General features: G+C 40.2%; 1 protein-coding gene across 3 annotated transcripts in view; it reads right to left on the minus strand.

Annotated features, from left to right (window-relative positions):
* Positions 1–21,698, minus strand: part of TGFBR3 (transforming growth factor beta receptor 3) — a 234,539-nt gene that overhangs the window by 94,898 nt on the left and 117,943 nt on the right. For all 3 annotated transcript variants that reach the window (XM_066268636.1, XM_066268635.1, XM_066268633.1), the window contains one exon: positions 2,211–2,348. In XM_066268636.1, coding sequence (XP_066124733.1) covers positions 2,211–2,348 — 138 coding nt within the window. The remainder of the gene's footprint in view (positions 1–2,210; positions 2,349–21,698) is intronic.

Raw genomic sequence — 21,698 nt, forward strand, 5'->3', positions numbered from 1 at the left:
ATAAGGTTATTATGAGAACTAGATGAGATAAGGCATCAGAGAATTTATTGGAATATCAAGTGCTACATAAATGTGCTAGTGACTATAGTAACACAACTCTGACTTTTGGTCTTTTTCTTCCCAGCCTTGTCCCTTTTTAATTTAGAAGTAATGCGGGTTTTAACTCTCAAAAAGGCTACAATTGCCTGACCTGTGGTGGCGCAGTGGATAAAGTGTCGACCTGGAAATGCTGAGGTCACCAGTTCGAAACCCTAGGCTTGCCTGGTCAAGGCACATATGGGAGTTGATGCTTCCTGCTCCTCCCCCCCTTCTCTCTCTCTCTGTGTGTGTGTGTCTCTCTCTCCTTTCTAAAAAATGAGTAAATAAAATAAAAAATTTAAAAAGAAAAGGCTACAATTTATTAGTAATTCCTACCTTGTAAATGTACTTTTGAGTTAAAAAATTTATTTTGAAATTAAGTCATATTTACAAAGTTGCAAATATAGTACAAAGAACCCTTATGCACCCATTAGCTAGAGTCTCCAGTTTTCAACATGCTGCCATATTGGCTTTATTATTCTAACTATACTGTACATTGTATATTTTTTCTGAATTATGTGGCCCTTTATCCCTTAATATTTAAGTGTACTATGTCTCCTAAGAAAGATAATCCTCATATACTATACAATTATTAAATTCAAGAAACATAACACTGATACAATACTTTAATCTGTAAATCCGATTCCCATTTTGCCTATCATCCCAATAATGTCTTTAATAGAATGTCCCCTCTTACCCAAGAGGATCCAGTTCAGGATCATGTGTGCCTTCTGAGTCTCCTTTATCTGGAATGGCTCTTCAGCCTCTCTTTGTGTCCTATGACTAACATTTTTGAAGAGCACACAAGCCATGTATTTTACAGAATGTCACCAATTCGGGTTTCTTCAATATTTCCTCATTAGGTTCAATACTATATAGGTGATGCTGTGTGTGTTCTCAGGTTATCACACCAAGAGGCATGCAATGCCCATCGGCACCATGGTGATGCTCATTTTGATTCCTTGGTTAAGGTATTGCTGGGCATCTCCACTATACTTAGTTACTGTTTTTCACTTGTTATATTTAAGTAATTCGAGACTATGCAAATCTATTGTTCCTCAAACTCCCTCTACCTCCACTGGATGCGGTGAGGCATGTACTGATGATGCTTGCATAATCACCTTTTCTACGCTAGATGCAAAATGAAGGTTCTCTAACTCCATTACTCCTTCTACATTTACTGATGGCTCCTCTGTTACAAAGGGGTGCTTTCCCTTCTACTCTTTTTATTCATCTACTTATTAACTGCACTGACTATGGGTTCTTACTTTATTTAATGGGCACCAATGAGTTTTTAAAAGTATCCTTCAAATACAAGTGACAAGAAACTACAGATCTGGCTTACAGTAATTAATTAGGAAAAACATATCCATTATGCAAGACAAACACTATTAACAGGTTTCTCTTATTTTCAATGCAAGAGAGGTTTAAAAGCCTAGGCCTGTACTTTAGGACATCAGCACGGAGCTCCAGCAACAGACAATGTGAAGTGCAGTGTTGCTCATCATCAGACATGATATCATACCCCAGAAATCCATCCAAACAACCCATCAATTTCTCCACAACTAGCAAACTTGAATGTTCTGGCAAACTCAAAAGGACATGATTTACAAATAGTAGGTAATATTTGGATCTTTCCACAAGAGCTGGGTTCCAGCTTTTTTATAAAATACAAATGTTTTCATTTTGGAGCTCACTGTGTCACTTTCTCAACAAACAGATCCTCATATCAGAAATGAGTCCTGTGTTATATACAAAAAGAATGGGTTCGTGCATATTTAGTTTGTGGTCAGAGACCACACATCTAGTGGCTATTTATAATATTTACATTACTTGTGATGCCACAAGGGGGGTCTCAGAGCTGAGACCAAAGCTCAGGCCACACAGAGTATGACCACAAGTCCTGCTCTAATGTGCAAACTAGACTTGACTCTCCATCCACAGAAGAAGGCATATGAGTGGTGTTTGTTTTCTGTGATTGCTTATCTATGTAATCCAAATATCATTAAGAGCATACTTCAAATTTAACACACTGTGGACTCTGGTATCATTTCAATGAAGAAGGCTTGCAAAGTTTTAGGGTCATTATAGCCTTTGTTAATGATCACTGTGGGAGGGTTTCAGACACTTACCAAGAAACGTCTGGCGACACCAATCGCAAGCCGCTCTGTCTTCAGATGCCAGACCAGGGGCTGTGGGGAGTTGAGCAGGAACACGACTGGCTTGTGGTGAATGTGGACTGAGGAGATGGGATTCAGGTGCAGAGTGACCTAGAGAAAGAGGAATCTTAGTACTGGCTTTCCATTAAAATCATTTAGTGCAACATCTGGGATACTTTTTTTTTTTTTTTTTTCATTTTTCTGAAGCTGGAAACAGGGAGAGACAGTCAGACAGACTCCCGCATGCGCCCGACCGGGATCCACCCGGCACGCCCACCAGGGGCGATGCTCTGCCCACCAGGGGGCGATGCTCTGCCCATCCTGGGCGTCGCCATGTTGCGACCAGAGCCACTCTAGCGCCTGGGGCAGAGGCCACAGAGCCATCCCCAGCGCCCGGGCCATCCTTGCTCCAATGGAGCCTTGGCTGCGGGAGGGGAAGAGAGAGACAGAGAGGGAAAGCGCGGCGGAGGGGTGGAGAAGCAAATGGGCGCTTCTCCTATGTGCCCTGGCCGGGAATCCAACCCGGGTCCTCCGCACGCTAGGCCAACGCTCTACCGCTGAGCCAACCGGCCAGGGCTCTGGGATACTTTTTTTCAAAGTTCAGCATTAAGAGAAGCAAGCTATAAGCTAGCTCAGATTTATGGATAAGATATATTAGGTTAGTTCCAATTCATGGATAAGATATATTAAGTTGAACCAGATGATATTGCCAATATTTGACTATTTTTCACTACAAAAAAATGGCTGTATCATCTGGTTCAACCCACACCAATCTCAACTAAAACATGATTCAGCTCCCAGTAATAGTGGAACACAAATAAGCAGAACACATTGTTTTCAAGGATGGAAAAGCAGAGTAAAAATTATCCCCCGACCCCAGGACTGCCTTATCCTTCAAGTCAAATGACTACACTAAAAACTGGAGCCCAGAACCCCAAGGGCAGGTCATCCCTCTGGATTGCCAGAGATACCACTTTCTTCTCTTCCAGGTAAGCTCTAGAAAGTGAAGTGAGTTCTGCCAAAGTGTCGAAAGCTAAGGGACAGGGGCTGCCAAGGGAAGCTGCCAGTGCTTTCATCATCCCAGCTATTAGCCTGAAAGAGTTTTCCAAAGAAATGAAGCACAGAGAACACACAGGATAAAAACTGATCATATACAACCTCCATAAAAATTAAAAAAAAAAAAAGAAAGAAAAAACAGGAAAGAAAATCATGAGTCTGGATAGGAAATCCATGGCCATTTTGGCAGCAGATCAAGCAGGTTACTAGTGTCATCATTAGCAACATCAGAAAGCACCTGCGAGGAGAGCAGGACACAGTGGGTTCAACATCCTCCTGGAGCACAAGGTCAGTCAACATGACCAGAGGAAAGCAAAAGGAGAGATACAGAAATACTGAACAGATGCTTTATATAAGCATCTGACTTTCTGTCTGGGGGATGAAGCAAGACCCAAGGATCACATATTTAAACAAACTAAACTCACCAAAGAACACCAAGAAGAGATAGGGAGGGAAAAGGCAAAAGAGGGATACACTGGGAATAACAGCACATCTCAGCCATAATCCTTATGAGGATTAATCTAGATCTATGCTTGAGATCTATACAATCATCAGGGGCAGAGCACTCAAAGCTGGACTACTTCACCATATTCCCACTATGATATTTACCCTTTGCTGTAGGGACTGCCTACCAGAGTCACTTTTTGAAGTATACTCTCAAGTCATTTTGTATTAAGGCAGTAAATTTTACCTAACTTTCTGTACCTAACTATGCCCAGCACATGGTAGCCACTCAGTAAATGCCAATGCAATATTTAATTTTCTAATTTTCAATGCCACAAAGTATTTTATTCTATGAATAATATGTACTATAGTATATACTACCATCTCTTTCATTAACTGATGAGTGTGTATGTCTTAATCTCTGAAACAGACTATAAATACTCTGTAGGCAAAAATATGTTTTACGCTTAATGCTGCACTTACTACAGAGTAGCTAACTTTTTAAATGACTGATTTATCACAGCAAATTCATAAATTTATGTTACCTAAAAGGTAAAAGAAAAAAAAAGGTTGAATATATTAACAGGTTTAAAGGGATTTAGCTAGCTAATTTACAGAAAAGAAAAGAAACATGAGTAATACTCAAACTGTCAAGAGCTATTTCTGCAAGACAACTAGGATCATTTTTGTATTTGGCATAAGGGAAGGAAAAGTACTAGAAGCAAAGTGCTAATGAACAGTATGTCAAGTGTAGCCGCAGCGAAATAAAATGTTCCTTGGTTGTACAGACTCTATCTCACAGCATTTGGAGATATCATCTGCATCTAGAAATAAACAGGTTGATTGTCAATGTAAATAAGAGAGGCTACAGAAACAGAGCAGCGGCATTAACTGTAGAACTAACTAAACAGAGAAATGAGCACTACAGAAAGCACACACTACAAGGACAGTGAGGAAAAGAGAGATGAAATCATTATTTGCTGAGAGTGCCTGAAAAAAGAAACACTCTGTCACTAATATGTCAGTAAAAAGTTTCCAGATATATTCATTCCAAACTGTTTATTGAGCATCGTAATGGCACAAAGACTAGCAATGTACTACTATATATCCACAGAGGCTACATCAAGTCTTTTTCTGATGACTTTCTTTGCAGCACTCAGGCACACAATTCTCTTGGAGTACGTAGATAAAATAATAATAAATATATACCACAAATCAACAAGGATTAAAAAAAAACAACTTAGGAAGTGAAAAGAAAAATATGTATGTGAGACAGATATTGGTGCTTGGGTCCAAAATTTTCCAGATGGTCAAAAGTGTCAAGGCCTGGCTCATACAATCAAGGAAAGATTTCTAGGAGCTGCAGTTCTCTGAGCTTTCCTGGAAACGGCTCCCTCTTCAATATGTGGCAATGTCTGGCCAAGATGAATCCTCAACTCTGGCACATGGGGCCTACGCAAAGCCCCAAAAGGCATTTGGCAAAGAAGAATTCACACTATGATTGGGAAATTAAAAGAAAAATATCCAATACTCTTTTAGAAAAGATCATCTGTCAAGAACAGAAAGTCCCCCAAGCAGTCGCTCATCTAATCCCGCAGCAACCTTCCTCTTCTATCCCTCCTCCACTTAAATAAATCTTGCTGAAGGGAAGATAAAGGACAACCAACAAAAGAACAAAGGTAGAAAAGCTCCTGATAATGTGGGTAGAACATACCTGAAATATCTTTTAAAGAATTCTGCCTAAGGTACCTAATTTCTCTCAGGTTGAAAAACAAACAAACAAAAACCCAAAAAAGGTAAAAGAAAAAGAATATCTTCCTAAGAACCAATTACAGCCCTGGCTGGGTAGCTCAGTTGGTTAGAGCATTGTCCCAATAGACCAAGGTTGTGGGTTTGATCCCCGGCCAAGGAATATACAAGAATCAACCAATGAATGCATAAGTAAGTGGAACAACAAATCACTCAATCTCTCTCTCTCTCTCAAATCAATCAATAACATTAAAAAAAACCTCTTAAAAGAAAAAAAAAACAATTACATAGCTCAGGATTATTTATAGTTACAAAGATAAGAACATATAGCTGAAGATTTTCACAGGTAGATTAGAGTTTGGTGATCATTGTCTAAAGATCAGGGCAGAATCAGACTGCAGCACAAAGCCCATGGAGAAATGATACAAATGGTATCCAATCATTTCTAGCTCAGAATTCTAACAGGAGTTTAAAGAGTTAACCCTGAATCCTATGTCAAATTTACATAAAAATAAAGATCATCCCTTATCCTTGGGTTTCATAATTGACAGAGAATGAAACCTAGAGACCATATAACTATGAAGGCTCATGTTGCTAAATAAAGGGGTTGCATCCTAAATGAGGGGATGACTAGTCTCTAAATTAGGGTTTTTTGTTGTTGTTGTTCATCTTTGAGAGTCACAGAGCATTTGAGAACTTAATATAAGATATGAACTCCCTCCACAAACACACACTAAATTCTGCAGACCATTTCATGAAAATACATCCATCACTGGGCCCGTGAACTCCATGTTAAATATTACCCAGGTTGAGGAATCCATTGTAGAAGAGCAGAAAAATTCTAATGGAAAAAATGAAAACAAAACAAAGACTTCATTCACCTAGTTAAACTAGAAATAAAACTCTGATCTTAAGATATCAAAGTCTTAGGGAAATAACTTAAAAGATGACAACTCAGAGCTAAAAAAAAAACAAAACAAACTTTCACATGCAGTTTCTGAGGCTTCAGTGACCTCTTTTAACCATATTTTGACAACTCAGTTGTCCATAAAGCCTAGTCCAGAAGTTTCTACTTCTAATCATGTTTGTCTCAAACAGTGCTTAAGTTCAATCTTCCTAATGGCGTGAGAAAATGTCTGCAAATCTGATCTGTCACATTCCATATGTAGACTACCTTGTACATTACTGATCCCTCCTCAAAATGAAGGAAAGCTAACTGGTCTCAATGGTTCTACAAAATCTATTTATATTAGGTCTTCTAAGGTTATCTGTGCACTTCAACAAACAAGTAGATGTAATTAATGTATTCCTCCTATTTTATAAAGAAATTCCAACCAAGTAAACCTTTTCTGAGTACTTTTCTGGGGAATCTGAATTTTGACCATAGTCAAGGCCAACTCTGAGGAGCATTGTAAAGCCAGTAGTCATGGCCACTATCAGGGCCACCTGGCCTGTGCAGGTTCGCATTTGATTCGGACAGATGGTAATGAAACAACGAAGCTAAGAACTGTTGGGCCACTAGCTTTAATCCTAGCTTGCACCGGGCGGGCAAGAAATACACACAGTGGAGAAACACTTCCCTTTCCATTCAGGGCTCCCAAAGCCACTGACTCATCCGAGTATTACTAGAATCAAAGGCTCCACCAGCCTTATTCATCTGTTCCCCATCTCCTTCTCTCGGCACAAACTCTTCACAAACTGGCTTCTCCTTCAGCACTCCGCCATCTTGGCTGCCTCTCTTCTGCAATGCAGATGGCAGGATCTGAGAAAGAGCCCCAGGTCTGCCTTATTTTATAGTGTAGAAATTAAAGCCTTTAAGCCAATATACAAATAAGGAAGTCTCTGATACAAAGTCACTTATCTGAGGTGTAAGTAGGATTCCTCATAAGAGCGCACCACCCCCTATCATGCAACAGTGAAGGGTGTGGGGAAAGCTTAGTTTTGAAAAGATCTTAGTATTAAAAGAGTGGGAAAGGCTTAGTCTTAAAACTAAGCCTTAGGCTTAAGGACCTGGACAGCCTACAGCTTGTCTCCCACACCCAATGCAAACTATTAGCGAGCAAACATATACATCATATTTACAAACTTATTTGACTAACAAGCATAAATCCTCCAAGTGGAAAGATAACATTCCTTTCTCCCATTTAGGAAGCTTGTTCTTTCTTGCACATGTTATCACAAGAATATAACAAGGATGACTTTCTCTGGACCTTGTTAGGGTGAAGACCTCTCAGTCTCCAAAGATTATCTCTGATAAACAAAAACTAAAAATTGTCTCAAACTCTGTAAATCATGTTATGAGAATTAATTATGTACTATCTTACAGGAAAGAAAAAAAAAAGAACCCTACTCTTTATGGAACGACACCATACAAAAATGGTTTTGAATTTCCCAGGATTCACAGTAGAGATGCACGCTATTTTATCATACTGATTTCAGAAACGTCTTATTAGACCCCTTACTCCTGGGGTTTGCTAAAACAAACAAATCAAATTGAGCAAAACCACTGATAAAAGAACCTCACAGTTGTCCAATATTGCTAACGTGTCAGTGAGGCTTTATTTCAACATTTCGATTCTTCTAACAGCCCCGGTGGACTCGTAAAACAATGAAGTCATCCAAAACACTACCAGAGAGACTCCTGTTCTCTAAAACCAGACCAAACAACACTTTGAAATGGATGATCCAATAATTAGTTTACACAAAAATGGATAAGAACTCTAGCGGTGTGTCTATAACCAAGACCCATAAAAATCACACCCTGGGCTGTAGGTAGCTATCATCTATCCCCTCTTCAGAGGTTAAGAGATATCCACTTAACAACAGTAATTGGTAGTAATTGAAAACATCCTGAATCTGTGTCTGTAGCACCCAGAATCTACACAGACAGCAAGATACAAATCTATTTCAGGATACAATAGTGCCATAGCTGAATTCAAATTTCACTTCCATTTGAGCATGACTATTAGGAACTCAAATCTGACCCCAGATATATCTGAAACATGCAACCAATTGCTGAAAGTGGGGAACAGTTACTGCTGAGGTGTTTTAAAGTGTATTCCAGTCTGAGGAACCCTTACAGCTGACATTGTATTTGCCTTGTCCTTCACCATTTGTGAACTGGTATCAAAAAATTCCATTCAAATATTCTTGGAGGGTTGGATTCTAAGCTTTAAACTTTTTCTTCATTAGCCCTGGCCAGTTTGCTCAGTGGATAGGGCATCAGTCCAGCATGCAGACATCCAGGGTTTGATTTCCAGTCAGGGCACACATAAGAAGCCACTGTCTGCTTCTTTACTCCTCCCTCTCCCCCTCCTGCAGTCTCTCAATTGGTTCAAGTGTCAGCCCCAGGCACTGAGGATAGCTTGATTGGTCCAAGTGTCAGCCCCAGGCACTGAGGATAGCTTGATTGGTCCAAGTGTCAGCCTCAGGTGCTGAGGATAGCTCTGTTCATTTCAGCATCAGCCCCAGACAGGGATTGCTGGGTGGACCCCAGTTGGGTCACATGCAGGAGCCTGTCTCTCTATCTCTCCTCCTCTCAAAAAGAAAAAGAAAAAAGAGAAAAAAAGAAAATATTCTTTTCCTCATTTTTTAAAAATATTTCTCTGAATTTCTAGAGGCACATTAATCAATGCTGAATTCAAAAACTGCAACCCCTAAATTTCCCTATTCCCACCAGGGTAGTGAATTGACCATTTTCAGCAGTACCGAGGTGAAAGATTTCACATTGCTATGACAAATGATACCAAAATGATTTCACACTGCTATCGCAAATAGCATCAAACAATTTCACACTGCTCTGACAAATGATATCAAGCCCCTTCCTAATGGTTCTGTCTTGAAACCACTTAACATGATGAGAGGAACACAGCCAATCAGTTGCAAAACTAATTCCTCCTCCTCCCAACAAGGACAGGATCAGGATCTCCTGGGAGCATCTGAATATAATCTAATATGACCATAACATAGGGGGATAAAAACCTAAAATGATGCAGAAATAAGTCTGCCAACTCTGCTCTATATTTTGAATGTCCTGGAAATATACTCAGAACTAAAGGGGCTTAAGGGACAAGAACTCATATAAACAGAACATTTCTGAAACAACATGTCATTGGTCCCTCCTCTAAAGGGGTCCTGGCAGAGTTGTAAGGGGACGCCAAAGACCACGGCCCTTCCTTCCCGGAGTAGCCCACTGCTTGGGCACTGTGGGGAAGAGAGGTGGAAACTGTAGACACTGTGTGTGAGTACGCTCTGGGGAAGGAACCTGCTGCTGGCGCCCTCCGCAGGTTGCTCTTGACTGACAGGCACTTTAACATTGTCCTTTAGGATTGAGCATCTGCTATCTGAATATCCTAGTGTATGTCACTAACACTCCATGGCCTTTCAGGACCCCAGCCTGCTGTACCCTCCCACCAGCCCCTGGGTGATCATGTGTGTCCAGCTCAAGATGCAATTTCTAATAAATCCTTCCCCATCCAGTAAGCAGAACTGGAGCTCAGTGCTGCTCCACAGACCACACCTGTGTGTCTACTTCCACATGACTGTAATCATCTGTTTAGATGTCTGTCCTTTACTTCCCCACCCCTTACACTGTGAAATCCTCAGGGCATTCTTCAAGGGCAGAAACTGAGGCACACTCGCTTCTGCCTCCTTGGGCCCAGCACAGGGCTGGACAGATAGTAAGCAGTCAACAAGTTTTTCTGGAAGAATCAATAAAAGTTATTCATGAAATGTGATTCAAGTAATTATTACAGAGTCATACTGTTGTGTTTTTCTGCCCAAAAGGGGATGGGGGAGGGTACAGCTAGTAAAGAGAACATTAACTTTACTATCAAGTTTGACTTGAACTTTAAAACAAAGTCAAGAAAAGCAGATTCCAACTCATGCTACTGAAATGATAGGGACCGCCTAGAATGTACACTGGAAAGGAATCGAGGCCCTGTCCAGCCTTTGTGGGAATAACACCCTCATATCCTTGGCTGTAGAGCAGTACTTATGCCATATATGGGAACCACACTAGATAAAAAAGGAAAACAGATTTTTTAAATATTCAACAGTTATGCAAATACAAATATGTAAAATGTGAAAAAACCTTTGAAGCATGTTTTCTTTCCCAGGGATAAATAACAAAGATTAAAAATATTGAAAAAATGTTCTATCTTCTATATAGATTTTTAAATGCTTTTCATTCAGGCAAAGAAATGTGATTAAAAAAAATAGTTAGAAATTAAAATTCTAGACAAGCCTGACCAGGCAGTGGCACAGTGGATAGAGGGTCAGACTGGGACATGGAGGATCCAGGTTCAAAACCCTGAGATCGCCAGCTTGAGTGCCAGCTCATCTGGCTTGAGCGCCAGGTCACTAGCTTGAGCGTGGGATCATAGACATGACCTCATGGTCACTGGCTTGAGCCCAAAGGTCGTTGGCTTAAAGCCCAAGGTCACTGGCTTGAGCAAGGGGTCACTGACTCTGCTGAAGGCCCAAGTCAAGTCACATATGAGAAAGCAATCAATGAACAACTAAGGAGCCACAATAAAGAACTGATGCTTCTCATATCTCCCTCTTACTGCCTGTCTGTCCCTCTCTCTGTCTCTATCATAAATAAATAAATGTAGAGAATCATGCATTTTAACTCTGAACCCTCTATGACTTGGATTGGGGAACTTTAGTTAAAAGCCCTGAGTGAGTGTCTCTTGGATGCAAACACCAAGAAAGTGAGTGGGTAACCTTTGTGCAGACACAAAGGAATGCGTGTGAACGGGCTTTAGAAAATTAGCCTAGACTCATTGAGTACAATGGTCAGCAAACTCATTAGTCAACAGAGCCAAATATCAATAGTACAACTATTGAAATTTCTTTTGAAAGCCAAATTTTTAAACTTAAACTATATAGGTGGGTACATTCCTTATCGAGGTAGCACCCACACATGGTATTGTGTGGAAGAGCCACACTCAAGGGGCCAAAGAGCCACATGTAGCTCACAAGTGTGGTTTGCAGACCACTGGCCTAGAGATTCTGGATTTCCCCTTCCTTTGTTCTTGCTAATTAGCAAAAGAAAAAGAATGCTTTGACCAAATTAGCCCTTTCTCCATTTCAGCAAAATAACCATTAATCATTCTTCCCCTTGTCTCCTGGTCTCCCTCCCCTGTAATCCTGTCACCTCTGTTCTGCTTCTGACAATAAAAGCTAAGGGGGAAGGAGATTCCAGAGGTCTCTCTTTGCCTCCCTTGGCAGTCCTCCCTCTCTTTCTCTTGACATAAATTTGTGTCTTGAGTAGGTTTTTTCCACATGACATCAGTAGTTCCCAGCGGGCTGGAGCACTATAAATAAATAAATAAATAAATAAATAAATAAATAAATAAAATTCTAGACAAATTGAAAGGACTCAGTACTTGCACATTAATTAATGTGAAAAAAGATTTTTATTTTTTAATCTTCTTTGTCACACTGAATAAATATTCATTCTGAACACTTCGTTACTGTATTCTAACACTAATACATAAGCAAAGCTCCATATAACTATGCACTGTGCAAATTTATTTCCTCTTAACTTCGACTTTTTACAATGAGATTAAAATTGGTTTGCTACTTAGTCAAACAGTATTTTGACACATATATGTCTATAATAATAGCATGTCAGAACAGTTTGTTGTCGGTGCTGTGGTGAACCGCAGAATGTATGACCAAGAGAATCACTAGGGTGACCAGTGCAACCTGATTTTAAAAGGCAGCATAGCAAGTGCCCGACCCCCACAAGACCTGAGTGCTGAATTAATCATTTCTATCTGATAGTTGCAGTCACAGATCACAATAAAGATTGCTGCTTAAGTACCATCTTAAAGCTAATAAATTTGTAATGGCAAAAACACCCAAAATGCACTGGTATTCAGGTGGTAATTTAAGATGCTTCAAGTATCAAAGGATGGTATCTGAGTTCCACTAAGCTGACATATTCACCTGAAGCTGATAAGGTATCTGAATGGCCTTACAGTGCCTCCTTTACTAGCTTAATAGCACAAAAGAGAAATCTAGAAGGAGTAATTACTAAGATAAGGACTTCAAAAACACTACACTTGAATCACTGTTGTTAGTAAGAACAATGGTCGCAACAGTAGTGATAGCCGCCATTATTTTCTTCCAAGGAAAGACAATATGCAGGTCTAAGGGTCCTTCTATTGGGTTAAGACTTGCCAATCTCATCAGAAAAAGGTGTTTTCCACAATTATCTAATCAGCCCTATTTTAAAGATGAAGAAATTGGTGTTTAGAGGTAAGTAATTTTTCCCAAGTCATACTGCTCGAAAGTGGCAGTGCTAGGAGTAGAATGGCCATCTCCCATCATTGGTCTTTCTCTTTCTTTTTCTCCCTACCTTCCCAACCCACCTGTAATCTTGGGTGCGGACCTGGGGGCATAAGAGAAGAGAAGTAAGAGGAAAGAAATTACCAGTATCATGTAGAAATAATTAAGATTCTCTGCCATTCATGACATTGAGGTAAAAATATGAAATTTGACTCATGACAATGATCTCTATAAAAATGTGATTTGAAATAAGCAAAATGTGGCATTATCCATATAATAGAATATTACTCTGCCATAAAGACTTAATTTAAGCAGAAGTAGCTGGTGCTTCAGTGTGCGTGGCTCACCTGACCCTACTCTCTGTCCTGCGAGAACAACTGGCCGCTGGGTTCACTAGGCCACCAATGTCCCTCTCCTTATGGGCGACCAGGAGACACAGGAAGACAAGATGGTGATGGAGTAGGCGGATGTACCAACTTCCACCTCCCAGAACCTAAGTGGATTACAAACTAATTTTAAGAACCATCATCTGGAAAAACCAACTTTGGACTAAACTAAGAGGACTCTTCGACCAAGGAACACTGAAGAAGCCACACTGAGACTGATAGGAAAAGCGGAAACGCGGAGAGGGCTGCCCAGCTCCCTGGAGCAAACGGCAGCTGGGAGAGACTCGCATGGTGGGAAGTGAGTTTAGAAGACAGGGGAGGGTCCTGAGCCCCAGGAACAAAGCCCCAGCCTGCAGCCCCAGAGGCGTATGGACAGTATTTAGCTGGAAACAAGTCAGGATACTGTTTGTGAGAAAGAGACTGATTTCTCAGACCCAGGATTCTTCTTAAAGGGACCGCGCAGAAAACTTCTCTCACAACCACTCACCCAGGGCTCCGGGGGACTTGGAGAGAGGAGAGTACCGGAGTAGCAGGAAGAGAGTGTAATCTTGGAGGCACAGGGAGAAACATTTTGGGAGACAGTCACCCTAACCCCTGGGACAAGTCACTCCCCAAATCTGAAGTGAATATTTCCCCTGGAAACAGCAATACCAGCAAAGGGAAGCAAGACACCAGCCAAACAAGCTCTCCCACAGCACTCAGAGCAGAGTCGCTTAGAACAGTGGTCCCCAACCTTTTTTGGGTCATGGACCAGTTTAATGTCAGAAAATATTTTCACGGACTGGCCTTTAGGGTGGGATGGATAAATGCACAAAATAAAATTATGCGACCAGTGTAAAAACTGTGGTATTTTTAAATATAATTGTCGAACTTATGATATTTATTGGTAAGTTAAAGGAGGAATGAGCATGTCCTCATTATTCAGGCTATATTTAAATTTGTTATTCTGACATTTCATGTCTGACATCAATACGTAATATGATAGGTTCAAGCTCGCTATCAATCATGAACCTACGACAATAAAAATAAACATGAATCCACTATGTACTCGTACGCAACTTTATTAGAAGCATCCTCTTAACATCACACCAACAACATAACATGAGTAACATCCTCTCTGCCTCCAAACACTTTCCAGTTGCTATGGTAACATTTAAACATGCCTTAAAAATAAGATACAACACAAAAACAAATATAAAGTTCATGAAAAATACAACTCACCATTGTTATGAATATTGTAAATTAAGGGTTATTTATTATAATGTTTATATAGAATGAGAGATAGTAGCCTATCTCTCAGCAACCATAATGCTAAATCATTATGGGAGCCCTGAGCTTGTTTCTCTGCAACAAGACGGTCCCATCTAGGGGTAATGGAAGACAATGACACCCGAAGTGTGTTGCTTATGTCTAGTTTATTCCATAATATTGTTTTAGTTGCTGTCACTGCAGAAAATCCCACTTCACACAAATAGGATGTTGGGAATGGCAACAGGGTTTTAGTACTTTTGTGGCAATCTCAGGATATTCTGCCATGACTTTAATCCAGAACACCAGCAGAGCTGTAGTCTCGAACATATTTTTAAGGCCACCGTTATTTGCAATCTCCAGTAGTTGTTCCTCTTCTTGCATAGACACACTGGATTCACCTTGTTTGTTGACAAATGGATCGTGGATCCATTCCTTGGCAATTCGTGGGTCTTTTGTGGTTGGGAAGTAGCATTCAAACTCTTTTAAAAGCAAATACAGGTGATCGTGCACCAGCTGGGACAATGAAGGCTTGGGCTCAGTCTCTTCCAAAATTCCCGCGAATGTTTGAAACATGTCAAATATACCCCTGTTCAAGCGTCGTCCTCACAAATCCAGTTTGGCTTTAAAGGCAGCTATTTTATCTGCCAACTTGAAGACAATTGTCATTTTCCCCTGAAGTGACCGATTGAGTTCATTGAGGAGGTTAAATATGTCGCACAAGTAAGCGAGTTTTGCGACCCATTCCTTGTCACTGAGATGTGCTGCTAGCAGTGACTTTTTTTCTGAGAGAAATCTCTGCAGCGGCTCTCATAATTCAAACACTCTGGCCAGGGACCTCCCTCGGGATAACCATCTTATTTCTGTGTATAAGAGGAGGTGTCTGTGCTCCGGGTTCATTTCCTCACAAAGCTGCTCAAACAAGCGCGAGTGAAGAGCATGTGCTTTGATGTGGCTAATAACTTTAACGACATCATTTAATACACTGTTAAGTTTCAGTGGTATATTTCAGCTAGCCAGCATTTCCCTGTGAATGACACAATGCGTAGACTCGCATTCAGGTGCAACCTCCTTAATCCGAGTAGTTAAACCAGACATCCTTCTGGTCATGGCAGCAGCTCCATCTCTGTGCATATGCCAACACAAAAGACCATTTCAGTTTTCCTGATATATAGTCATCCAGTGATTTAAAGAGTTCTGCAGCTGTGGTTTTGGTTGGCAATGATAGTGCACATAACATATCCTCATGCACATCCTCTTGTAAAGATAACGCATGTAAACAAGTAGCATTACCTTGTCAGTATCTGTAGATTCGTCAACCTGAAGAGCGTACCACAGTGATTAATCCTTTCCAACAATTGTGATTCAATGTCTTCTGCTATTTCCTCAATGCGCCGTGTGATGGTGGTAGCTGAAAGAGGCATCTGTGCTATCTTTTTAACTGCAGCCTATCCTAGAAGTTCACAACAAATGTCTTTAGTGGCTGGAAGGATCAATTCTTCACCAATGGTGAATGGCTTCTTAGCCTTAGCAATACGATTAGCCACCAAGTAAGATGCTCTCAGTGAACTCACATTTATTGATGTAGTGGCCACCAGTAATTGTTTCTGTCCTTCTTGTTCATGCTTTTTTTCTTTCAAAATACTCAGAAGGCTTGTCTTTTAAAGTAGGGTGCTTGGTCTCCAAGTGGCGAAGCAGTTTTGAAGGCTTCATTGCCTCATTACTTAGCCGGTTGCTACATATTATGCAGAGCAGCCTTGGTGCGTGAGAATCACCAGTTGCGATAAATCCATACTTCAAGTAGGACTCCTGGTATTGTCTGTTAAATTAAGCCTTCTTTTTCTTCAAGGTCGTAGGTTCTTCTTCTGTCTCCTCACTGGCCCTTTTCCACTTAGCAAGAAATCTTTTGATGGAATTTTGTTTTTCACTCATTTTGCTAGTTTATGGGTTTAATTTTAGCGGCAACATATCATGTGACTGAGACAAGCGTCAAGAGTGAGTCTTAGAAGGATGAACAGAGGGAATCTGGTCTTTTTTTTTTTTTTTTTTTTACAGAGACAGAGAGAGTCAGAGATAGGGACAGACAGGAATGGAGAGAGATGAGAAGCATCAATCATCAGTTTTTTGTTGCGACACCTTAGTTGTTCATAGATTGCTTTCTCATATGTGCCTTGACCATGGGCCTTCAGCAGACCGAGTAACCCCTTGCTCGAGCCAGCAACCCTGGGTCCACGATGGTGAGCTTTTGCTCAAACCAGATGAACCCGCGCTCAAACTGGTGATCTCGGGGTCTCGAACCTGGGTCTTTCCCCATCCCAGTCCTATGCTCTATCCACTGTGTCACCGCCTGGTCAGGCTGGTCATTTTAAAAAAATAAAACACCATTCAGACTTAAATATAAATAAAATGGAAATAATGTAAGTTATTTATTCTTTCTCTGCAGACCGGTACCAAATGGCCCATGGACCGGTACCGGTCCATGGCGTGGGGGTTGGGGACCACTGGCTTAGAAGGAGGGAGCTTTTGGGACTACAGTAGTGAGTTTTAGGGTCTGAGCTGCAGTGCCCCCACCCACACGGGTGAGGGCTCGTCTGAGGGCGGGCGGCGGCGGGATGCAGAAGCGCGGTTCTGTCGGCAAGGGTGGAAGCTGGCCGGCCACCACTGAGGCCTAGGTGTGACCTCGGCCTTGCCCGGCTGGGGAGGAGGGTATGTGCAAAAGTGGTCATGCCCAGCTGCAGGCTGCCTACAATCCAGCCTGCGGGGGAAGGGCAGGAGACCGGGAAGGGGCAGAGACACGCCCATCAGCAAGGGCATAGGAGCACAGCCTTGCCCCGCCCACAGAACCCAGGCTGGTGGCCTGACTTGGGAGCTGGCTCCTCCCACAGGGGTGGAGCCAAAAGCACAGAACAGGCAGAGTCCCGCTACTGAGCATGGACACGCAGTCTCGCCCAACCTGTGGAGCCAAGGGTTGTAGCCAACCCACGAGCAGGCTCCTCCTGCAAGGGTGGGGCAAAAGCACAAAATCAGACGAAGACCTGCAGCTGAGCAAAGGTGCTCACCCCTGCCCTCAGGGCCGAGCATAACGCCACCCGCGGGGGCAGAGCAAAGGGCAAGGCCACCGAGGCTTGTACACCCGAGCACGTGATCACAGCCACTACCATGAAAGAGAGGCAGAAACCACAGCAATAGCCCCAGTGGGCAGGCACCAGCAACGCCTATACCTGAATGCCCTAGACAGCAACAGCAGAGAGGGTGGCGGGCCTGCAGACAGACCACACCTAGGGAACACAGAGACCACACCCAGTGGACTCCAGTGGCCAAAACTTCTTTTACACAGCCAAAATGTGAAGGCAGAGAAATGTAACACAAATGAATCAAGAAAAATCCCCAGAAAAAAACCTGAATGAGTCAGATATAACCAAATTACTAGATGCTGAGTTTAAAATAATGATTGTTAGGATGCTCAAAGATATTAGAACAATAATAGATGGTCATTACAAACACATAAATAAAGAGATAGCAAATATAAAAAAAGACATTGAAATAATAAAAAAGAATCATTCAGAAATGACAAATATAATATCAGAAATGAAGAACACAATGGAAGGAATTAGAAACAGGATGGATGAAGCTGAGAATCGAATCAGCGATTTAGAGGACAAGATAAATGAAGGCATGAAAGTAGAGCATAAAAAAGAAAAGAGACTCAAAAAGTCTGAGGAAACTCTAAGAGAGCTCTGTGACAACATGAAGAGAAATAATATCTGCATCATGGAGTTCCTGAAGAAGAAGAGAAAGAACAGGGGATAGAGACTTTGTTCAAACATATCATGGCTGGAAACTTTCCTCAATTAAGGCAGGAAAACATCTCACAAGTTTAAGAAGCACAGAGACCTCCATTAAAGAGAAACCCAAAGATATCTACACCAAGACACATCATAATTAAAATACCAAAGCTAAGTAATAAAGAGAAAATATTAAAAGCTGCTAGAGAAAAAAAGACCATCACCTACAAAGGAGCCCCCATAAGGATGACTTCCTACTTCTCAACAGAAACACTTGAGGCCAGAAGGGAATGGCAAGAAATATTCAAAGTAATGCAGAACAAGAGCATACAACCAAGACTACCTTATCCAGCAAGGCGATCATTTAAAATTGAAGGAGAAATAAAAAGCTTTCCAGACAAAAAAGAAAAACTAAAGGAATTCACGACAACCAAACCAATGCTGCATGAAATGCTAAGGAGCCTGTTGTAAACAGATCAAAGGAGAAAAAGAATATAGCAAAAGAGGAATACAGTTTTAAAGAATAAATTGGCAATAAACAATTACATATCAATAATAACCTTAAATGTAAATGGATTAAATGACCCGATCAAAAGACAGGGTAGCTGCGTAGATAAAGAAACAGGACCCATACATATACTGTCTACAAGAGACACACCTTAAAACTAAAGATGCATATAGATTGAAGATAAAAGCATGGAAAAAGACATTTCACGCAAATAGAAATGAAAAAAAAGCTGGGGTAGCAATACTTATATCAAACAAAATGGAATTTAAAACAAAGGCTATAATAAGAGATAAAGAAGGTCACTACATAATGATAAAGGGAGCTATCCAACAGGAAGATATAACTGTTATAAATATCTACGCACCTAATATAGGAGCACCTAAATATATAAAGCAGACTTTGATAGATATAAAGGGCGAGATCAACAGCAATACTGTAATAGTAGGCGATTTCAATACCCCACTAACACCACTAGATAGATTTTCAAGAAAGAAAATTAACAAAGAAACAGCAGACTTAAAGGACACACTAGATCAACTCAATTTAATAGATATCTTCAGAACCTTTACCACAAAGCAGCAGCATATACATTCTTTTCAAGTGCTCATGGTACATTCTCTAGGATAGACCACATGTTAGGGCACAAAAGCAGTCTCAACAAATTTAAGAAGATTGAAATCATATTGAACACTTTCTCTGATCACAATGGCATGAAACTAGAAATCAACCACAACAGAAAAACTGAAAAATACTCAAACACTTGGAAACTAAATAGCATGTTATTAAATAGCGAATGGGTTAACAATGAGATCAAAGAAGAAATAAAAAAATTCCTAGAAATGAACAACAACAAGCATACATCAACTCAAAATTTATGGGAAACAGCAAAAGCAGTCTTGAGAGGAAAGTTCACAGCATTACAGGCATACCTTAAGAAGCTAGAAAAATCTCAAATAAACAACTTGACCCTGCATCTAAAAGAACTAGAAAAAGAACAGCAAGTAAAACCCAGAGCTAGTAGAAGGAAGGAAATAATAAAGATCAGAGCAGAAATAAATGACATAGAGGCTAAAGAAACAGTACAGAGGATCAATGAAACCAGGAGCTGGTTCTTTGAAAAGGTAAACAAGATCGATGAACTCTTTAACCAGACTTACCAAGAAAAAAAGAGAGAGGACTCAAATAAATAAAATTAGAAATGAGAGTGGATAAATAACAACTGACAAAACAGAAATACAAAACATTGTAAGAAAATACTATGAAGAACTCTATGCCAAAAAACTAGACAACCTAGTTTATGGACAAATTCCTTGAAACATATGATCTTCCAAAAATTAATCTGGAAGAATCAGAAAACCTAAACAGACCAATTACAACAAATGAGATTGAAACAGTTATCAAAAAACTCCCAAAAAAGAAAAGTCCTGGGCCTGATGGCTTCACAAGTGAATTCTACCAAATATTGAAAGAACTAACTCCTATCCTTCTCAAGCTATTTCAAAAAATTCAAGAGGAAGGAAGACTTCCAAGCTCCTTTTATGAAGCGAGCATAATTCTAATTCCAAAACCAGGCAAAGACAACACAAAGAAAGAAAATCATAGGCCAATATCCCTATAAATTTTTTTGGTGAGTCTTTAACCAGAATCACCAAAAAAAAAAAAAAAAAAAAAAAAAAAAAAAAAAAAAAGACAGGACAAAATCTTCAACAAAATATTAGCAAACTGGATCCAGCAATATATGAAAAAAATCATACACCATGATCAAGTGGGATTTATTCTGGGGAGGCAAGACTGGTACAATATTCTCAAATCAATGAATGTGATTCATCACATAAACAAAAGGAAGGAGAAAAACCACATGATAATTTCAATAGATGCAGAAAAAGCATTTGATAAAATCCAGCACCTGATCATAATCAAAACTCTCAGCCAAGTGAGAATACAGGGAACATACCTCAACATGATAAAGGCCATCTATGACAAACCCACAGCCAACATCATACTCAATGGAAAAAAATTAAAAGCAATCCCCTTAAGATCAGGAACAAGGCAGGGGTGCCCCCTTTCACCACTCTTATTCAACATATTGATAGTACTGGAAGTCCTAGCCACAGCAATCAGACAAGAAACAGAAATAAAAGGCACCCAAATTGAAAAAGAAGAAGTAAAGCTATCATTATTTGCAGATGATATGATACTGTATATAGAAAACCCTAAAGTCTCAATCAAAAAACTACTGACCTGATAAATGAATTCAGCAAGGTGGCAGGATATAAAATTAATACTCAGCAATCAGAGGCATTTTTATACACTAACAATGAACTGTCAGAAAGAGAAATTAAGGAAGCAATCCCCTTCACCATTGCAACCAAAAAATAAAGTACCTAGGAGTAAATTTAACCAGGGAGATTAAAGACTTGTACTCAGAAAATTATAAAACATTGATAAAAGAAATCAGGGAAGATACAAACAAGTGGAAGTATGTACCATGCTCATGGTTAGGAAGAATAAACATCATTAAAATGTCTATATTACCCAAAGCAATTTATAAATTCAATGCAATTCCTATTAAAATACCAATGACATATTTCAAAGATATAGAACACATATTCCAAAAATTTATATGGAACCAAAGAGAACACGAATAGCCTCAGCAATCTTGAAAAGGAAGAATAAAGTAAGAGGTATCACACTTCCGGATATCAAATTATACTATAAGGCCATTGGACTGAAAACAGGCTGCTACTGGCATAAGAACAGGCATATAGATCAATGGAACAAAACTGAGAACCCAGAAGTAAACCCACACTTTTATGGACAACTGATAATTGACAAAGGAGGTAAGAGCATACATTGGAGTAAAGACAGCCTCTTTAACAAATGGTGTTGGGAAAACTGGACAGCTACCTGCAAAAAAAATGAAACCAGATCACCAACTTACACCATTCTCAAAAATAAACTGAAAATGGATAAAAGACTTAAATGT

The sequence above is a fragment of the Saccopteryx bilineata genome, chromosome 3, assembly GCF_036850765.1.
Source record: "Saccopteryx bilineata isolate mSacBil1 chromosome 3, mSacBil1_pri_phased_curated, whole genome shotgun sequence".
Classification (NCBI taxonomy): domain Eukaryota; kingdom Metazoa; phylum Chordata; class Mammalia; order Chiroptera; family Emballonuridae; genus Saccopteryx; species Saccopteryx bilineata.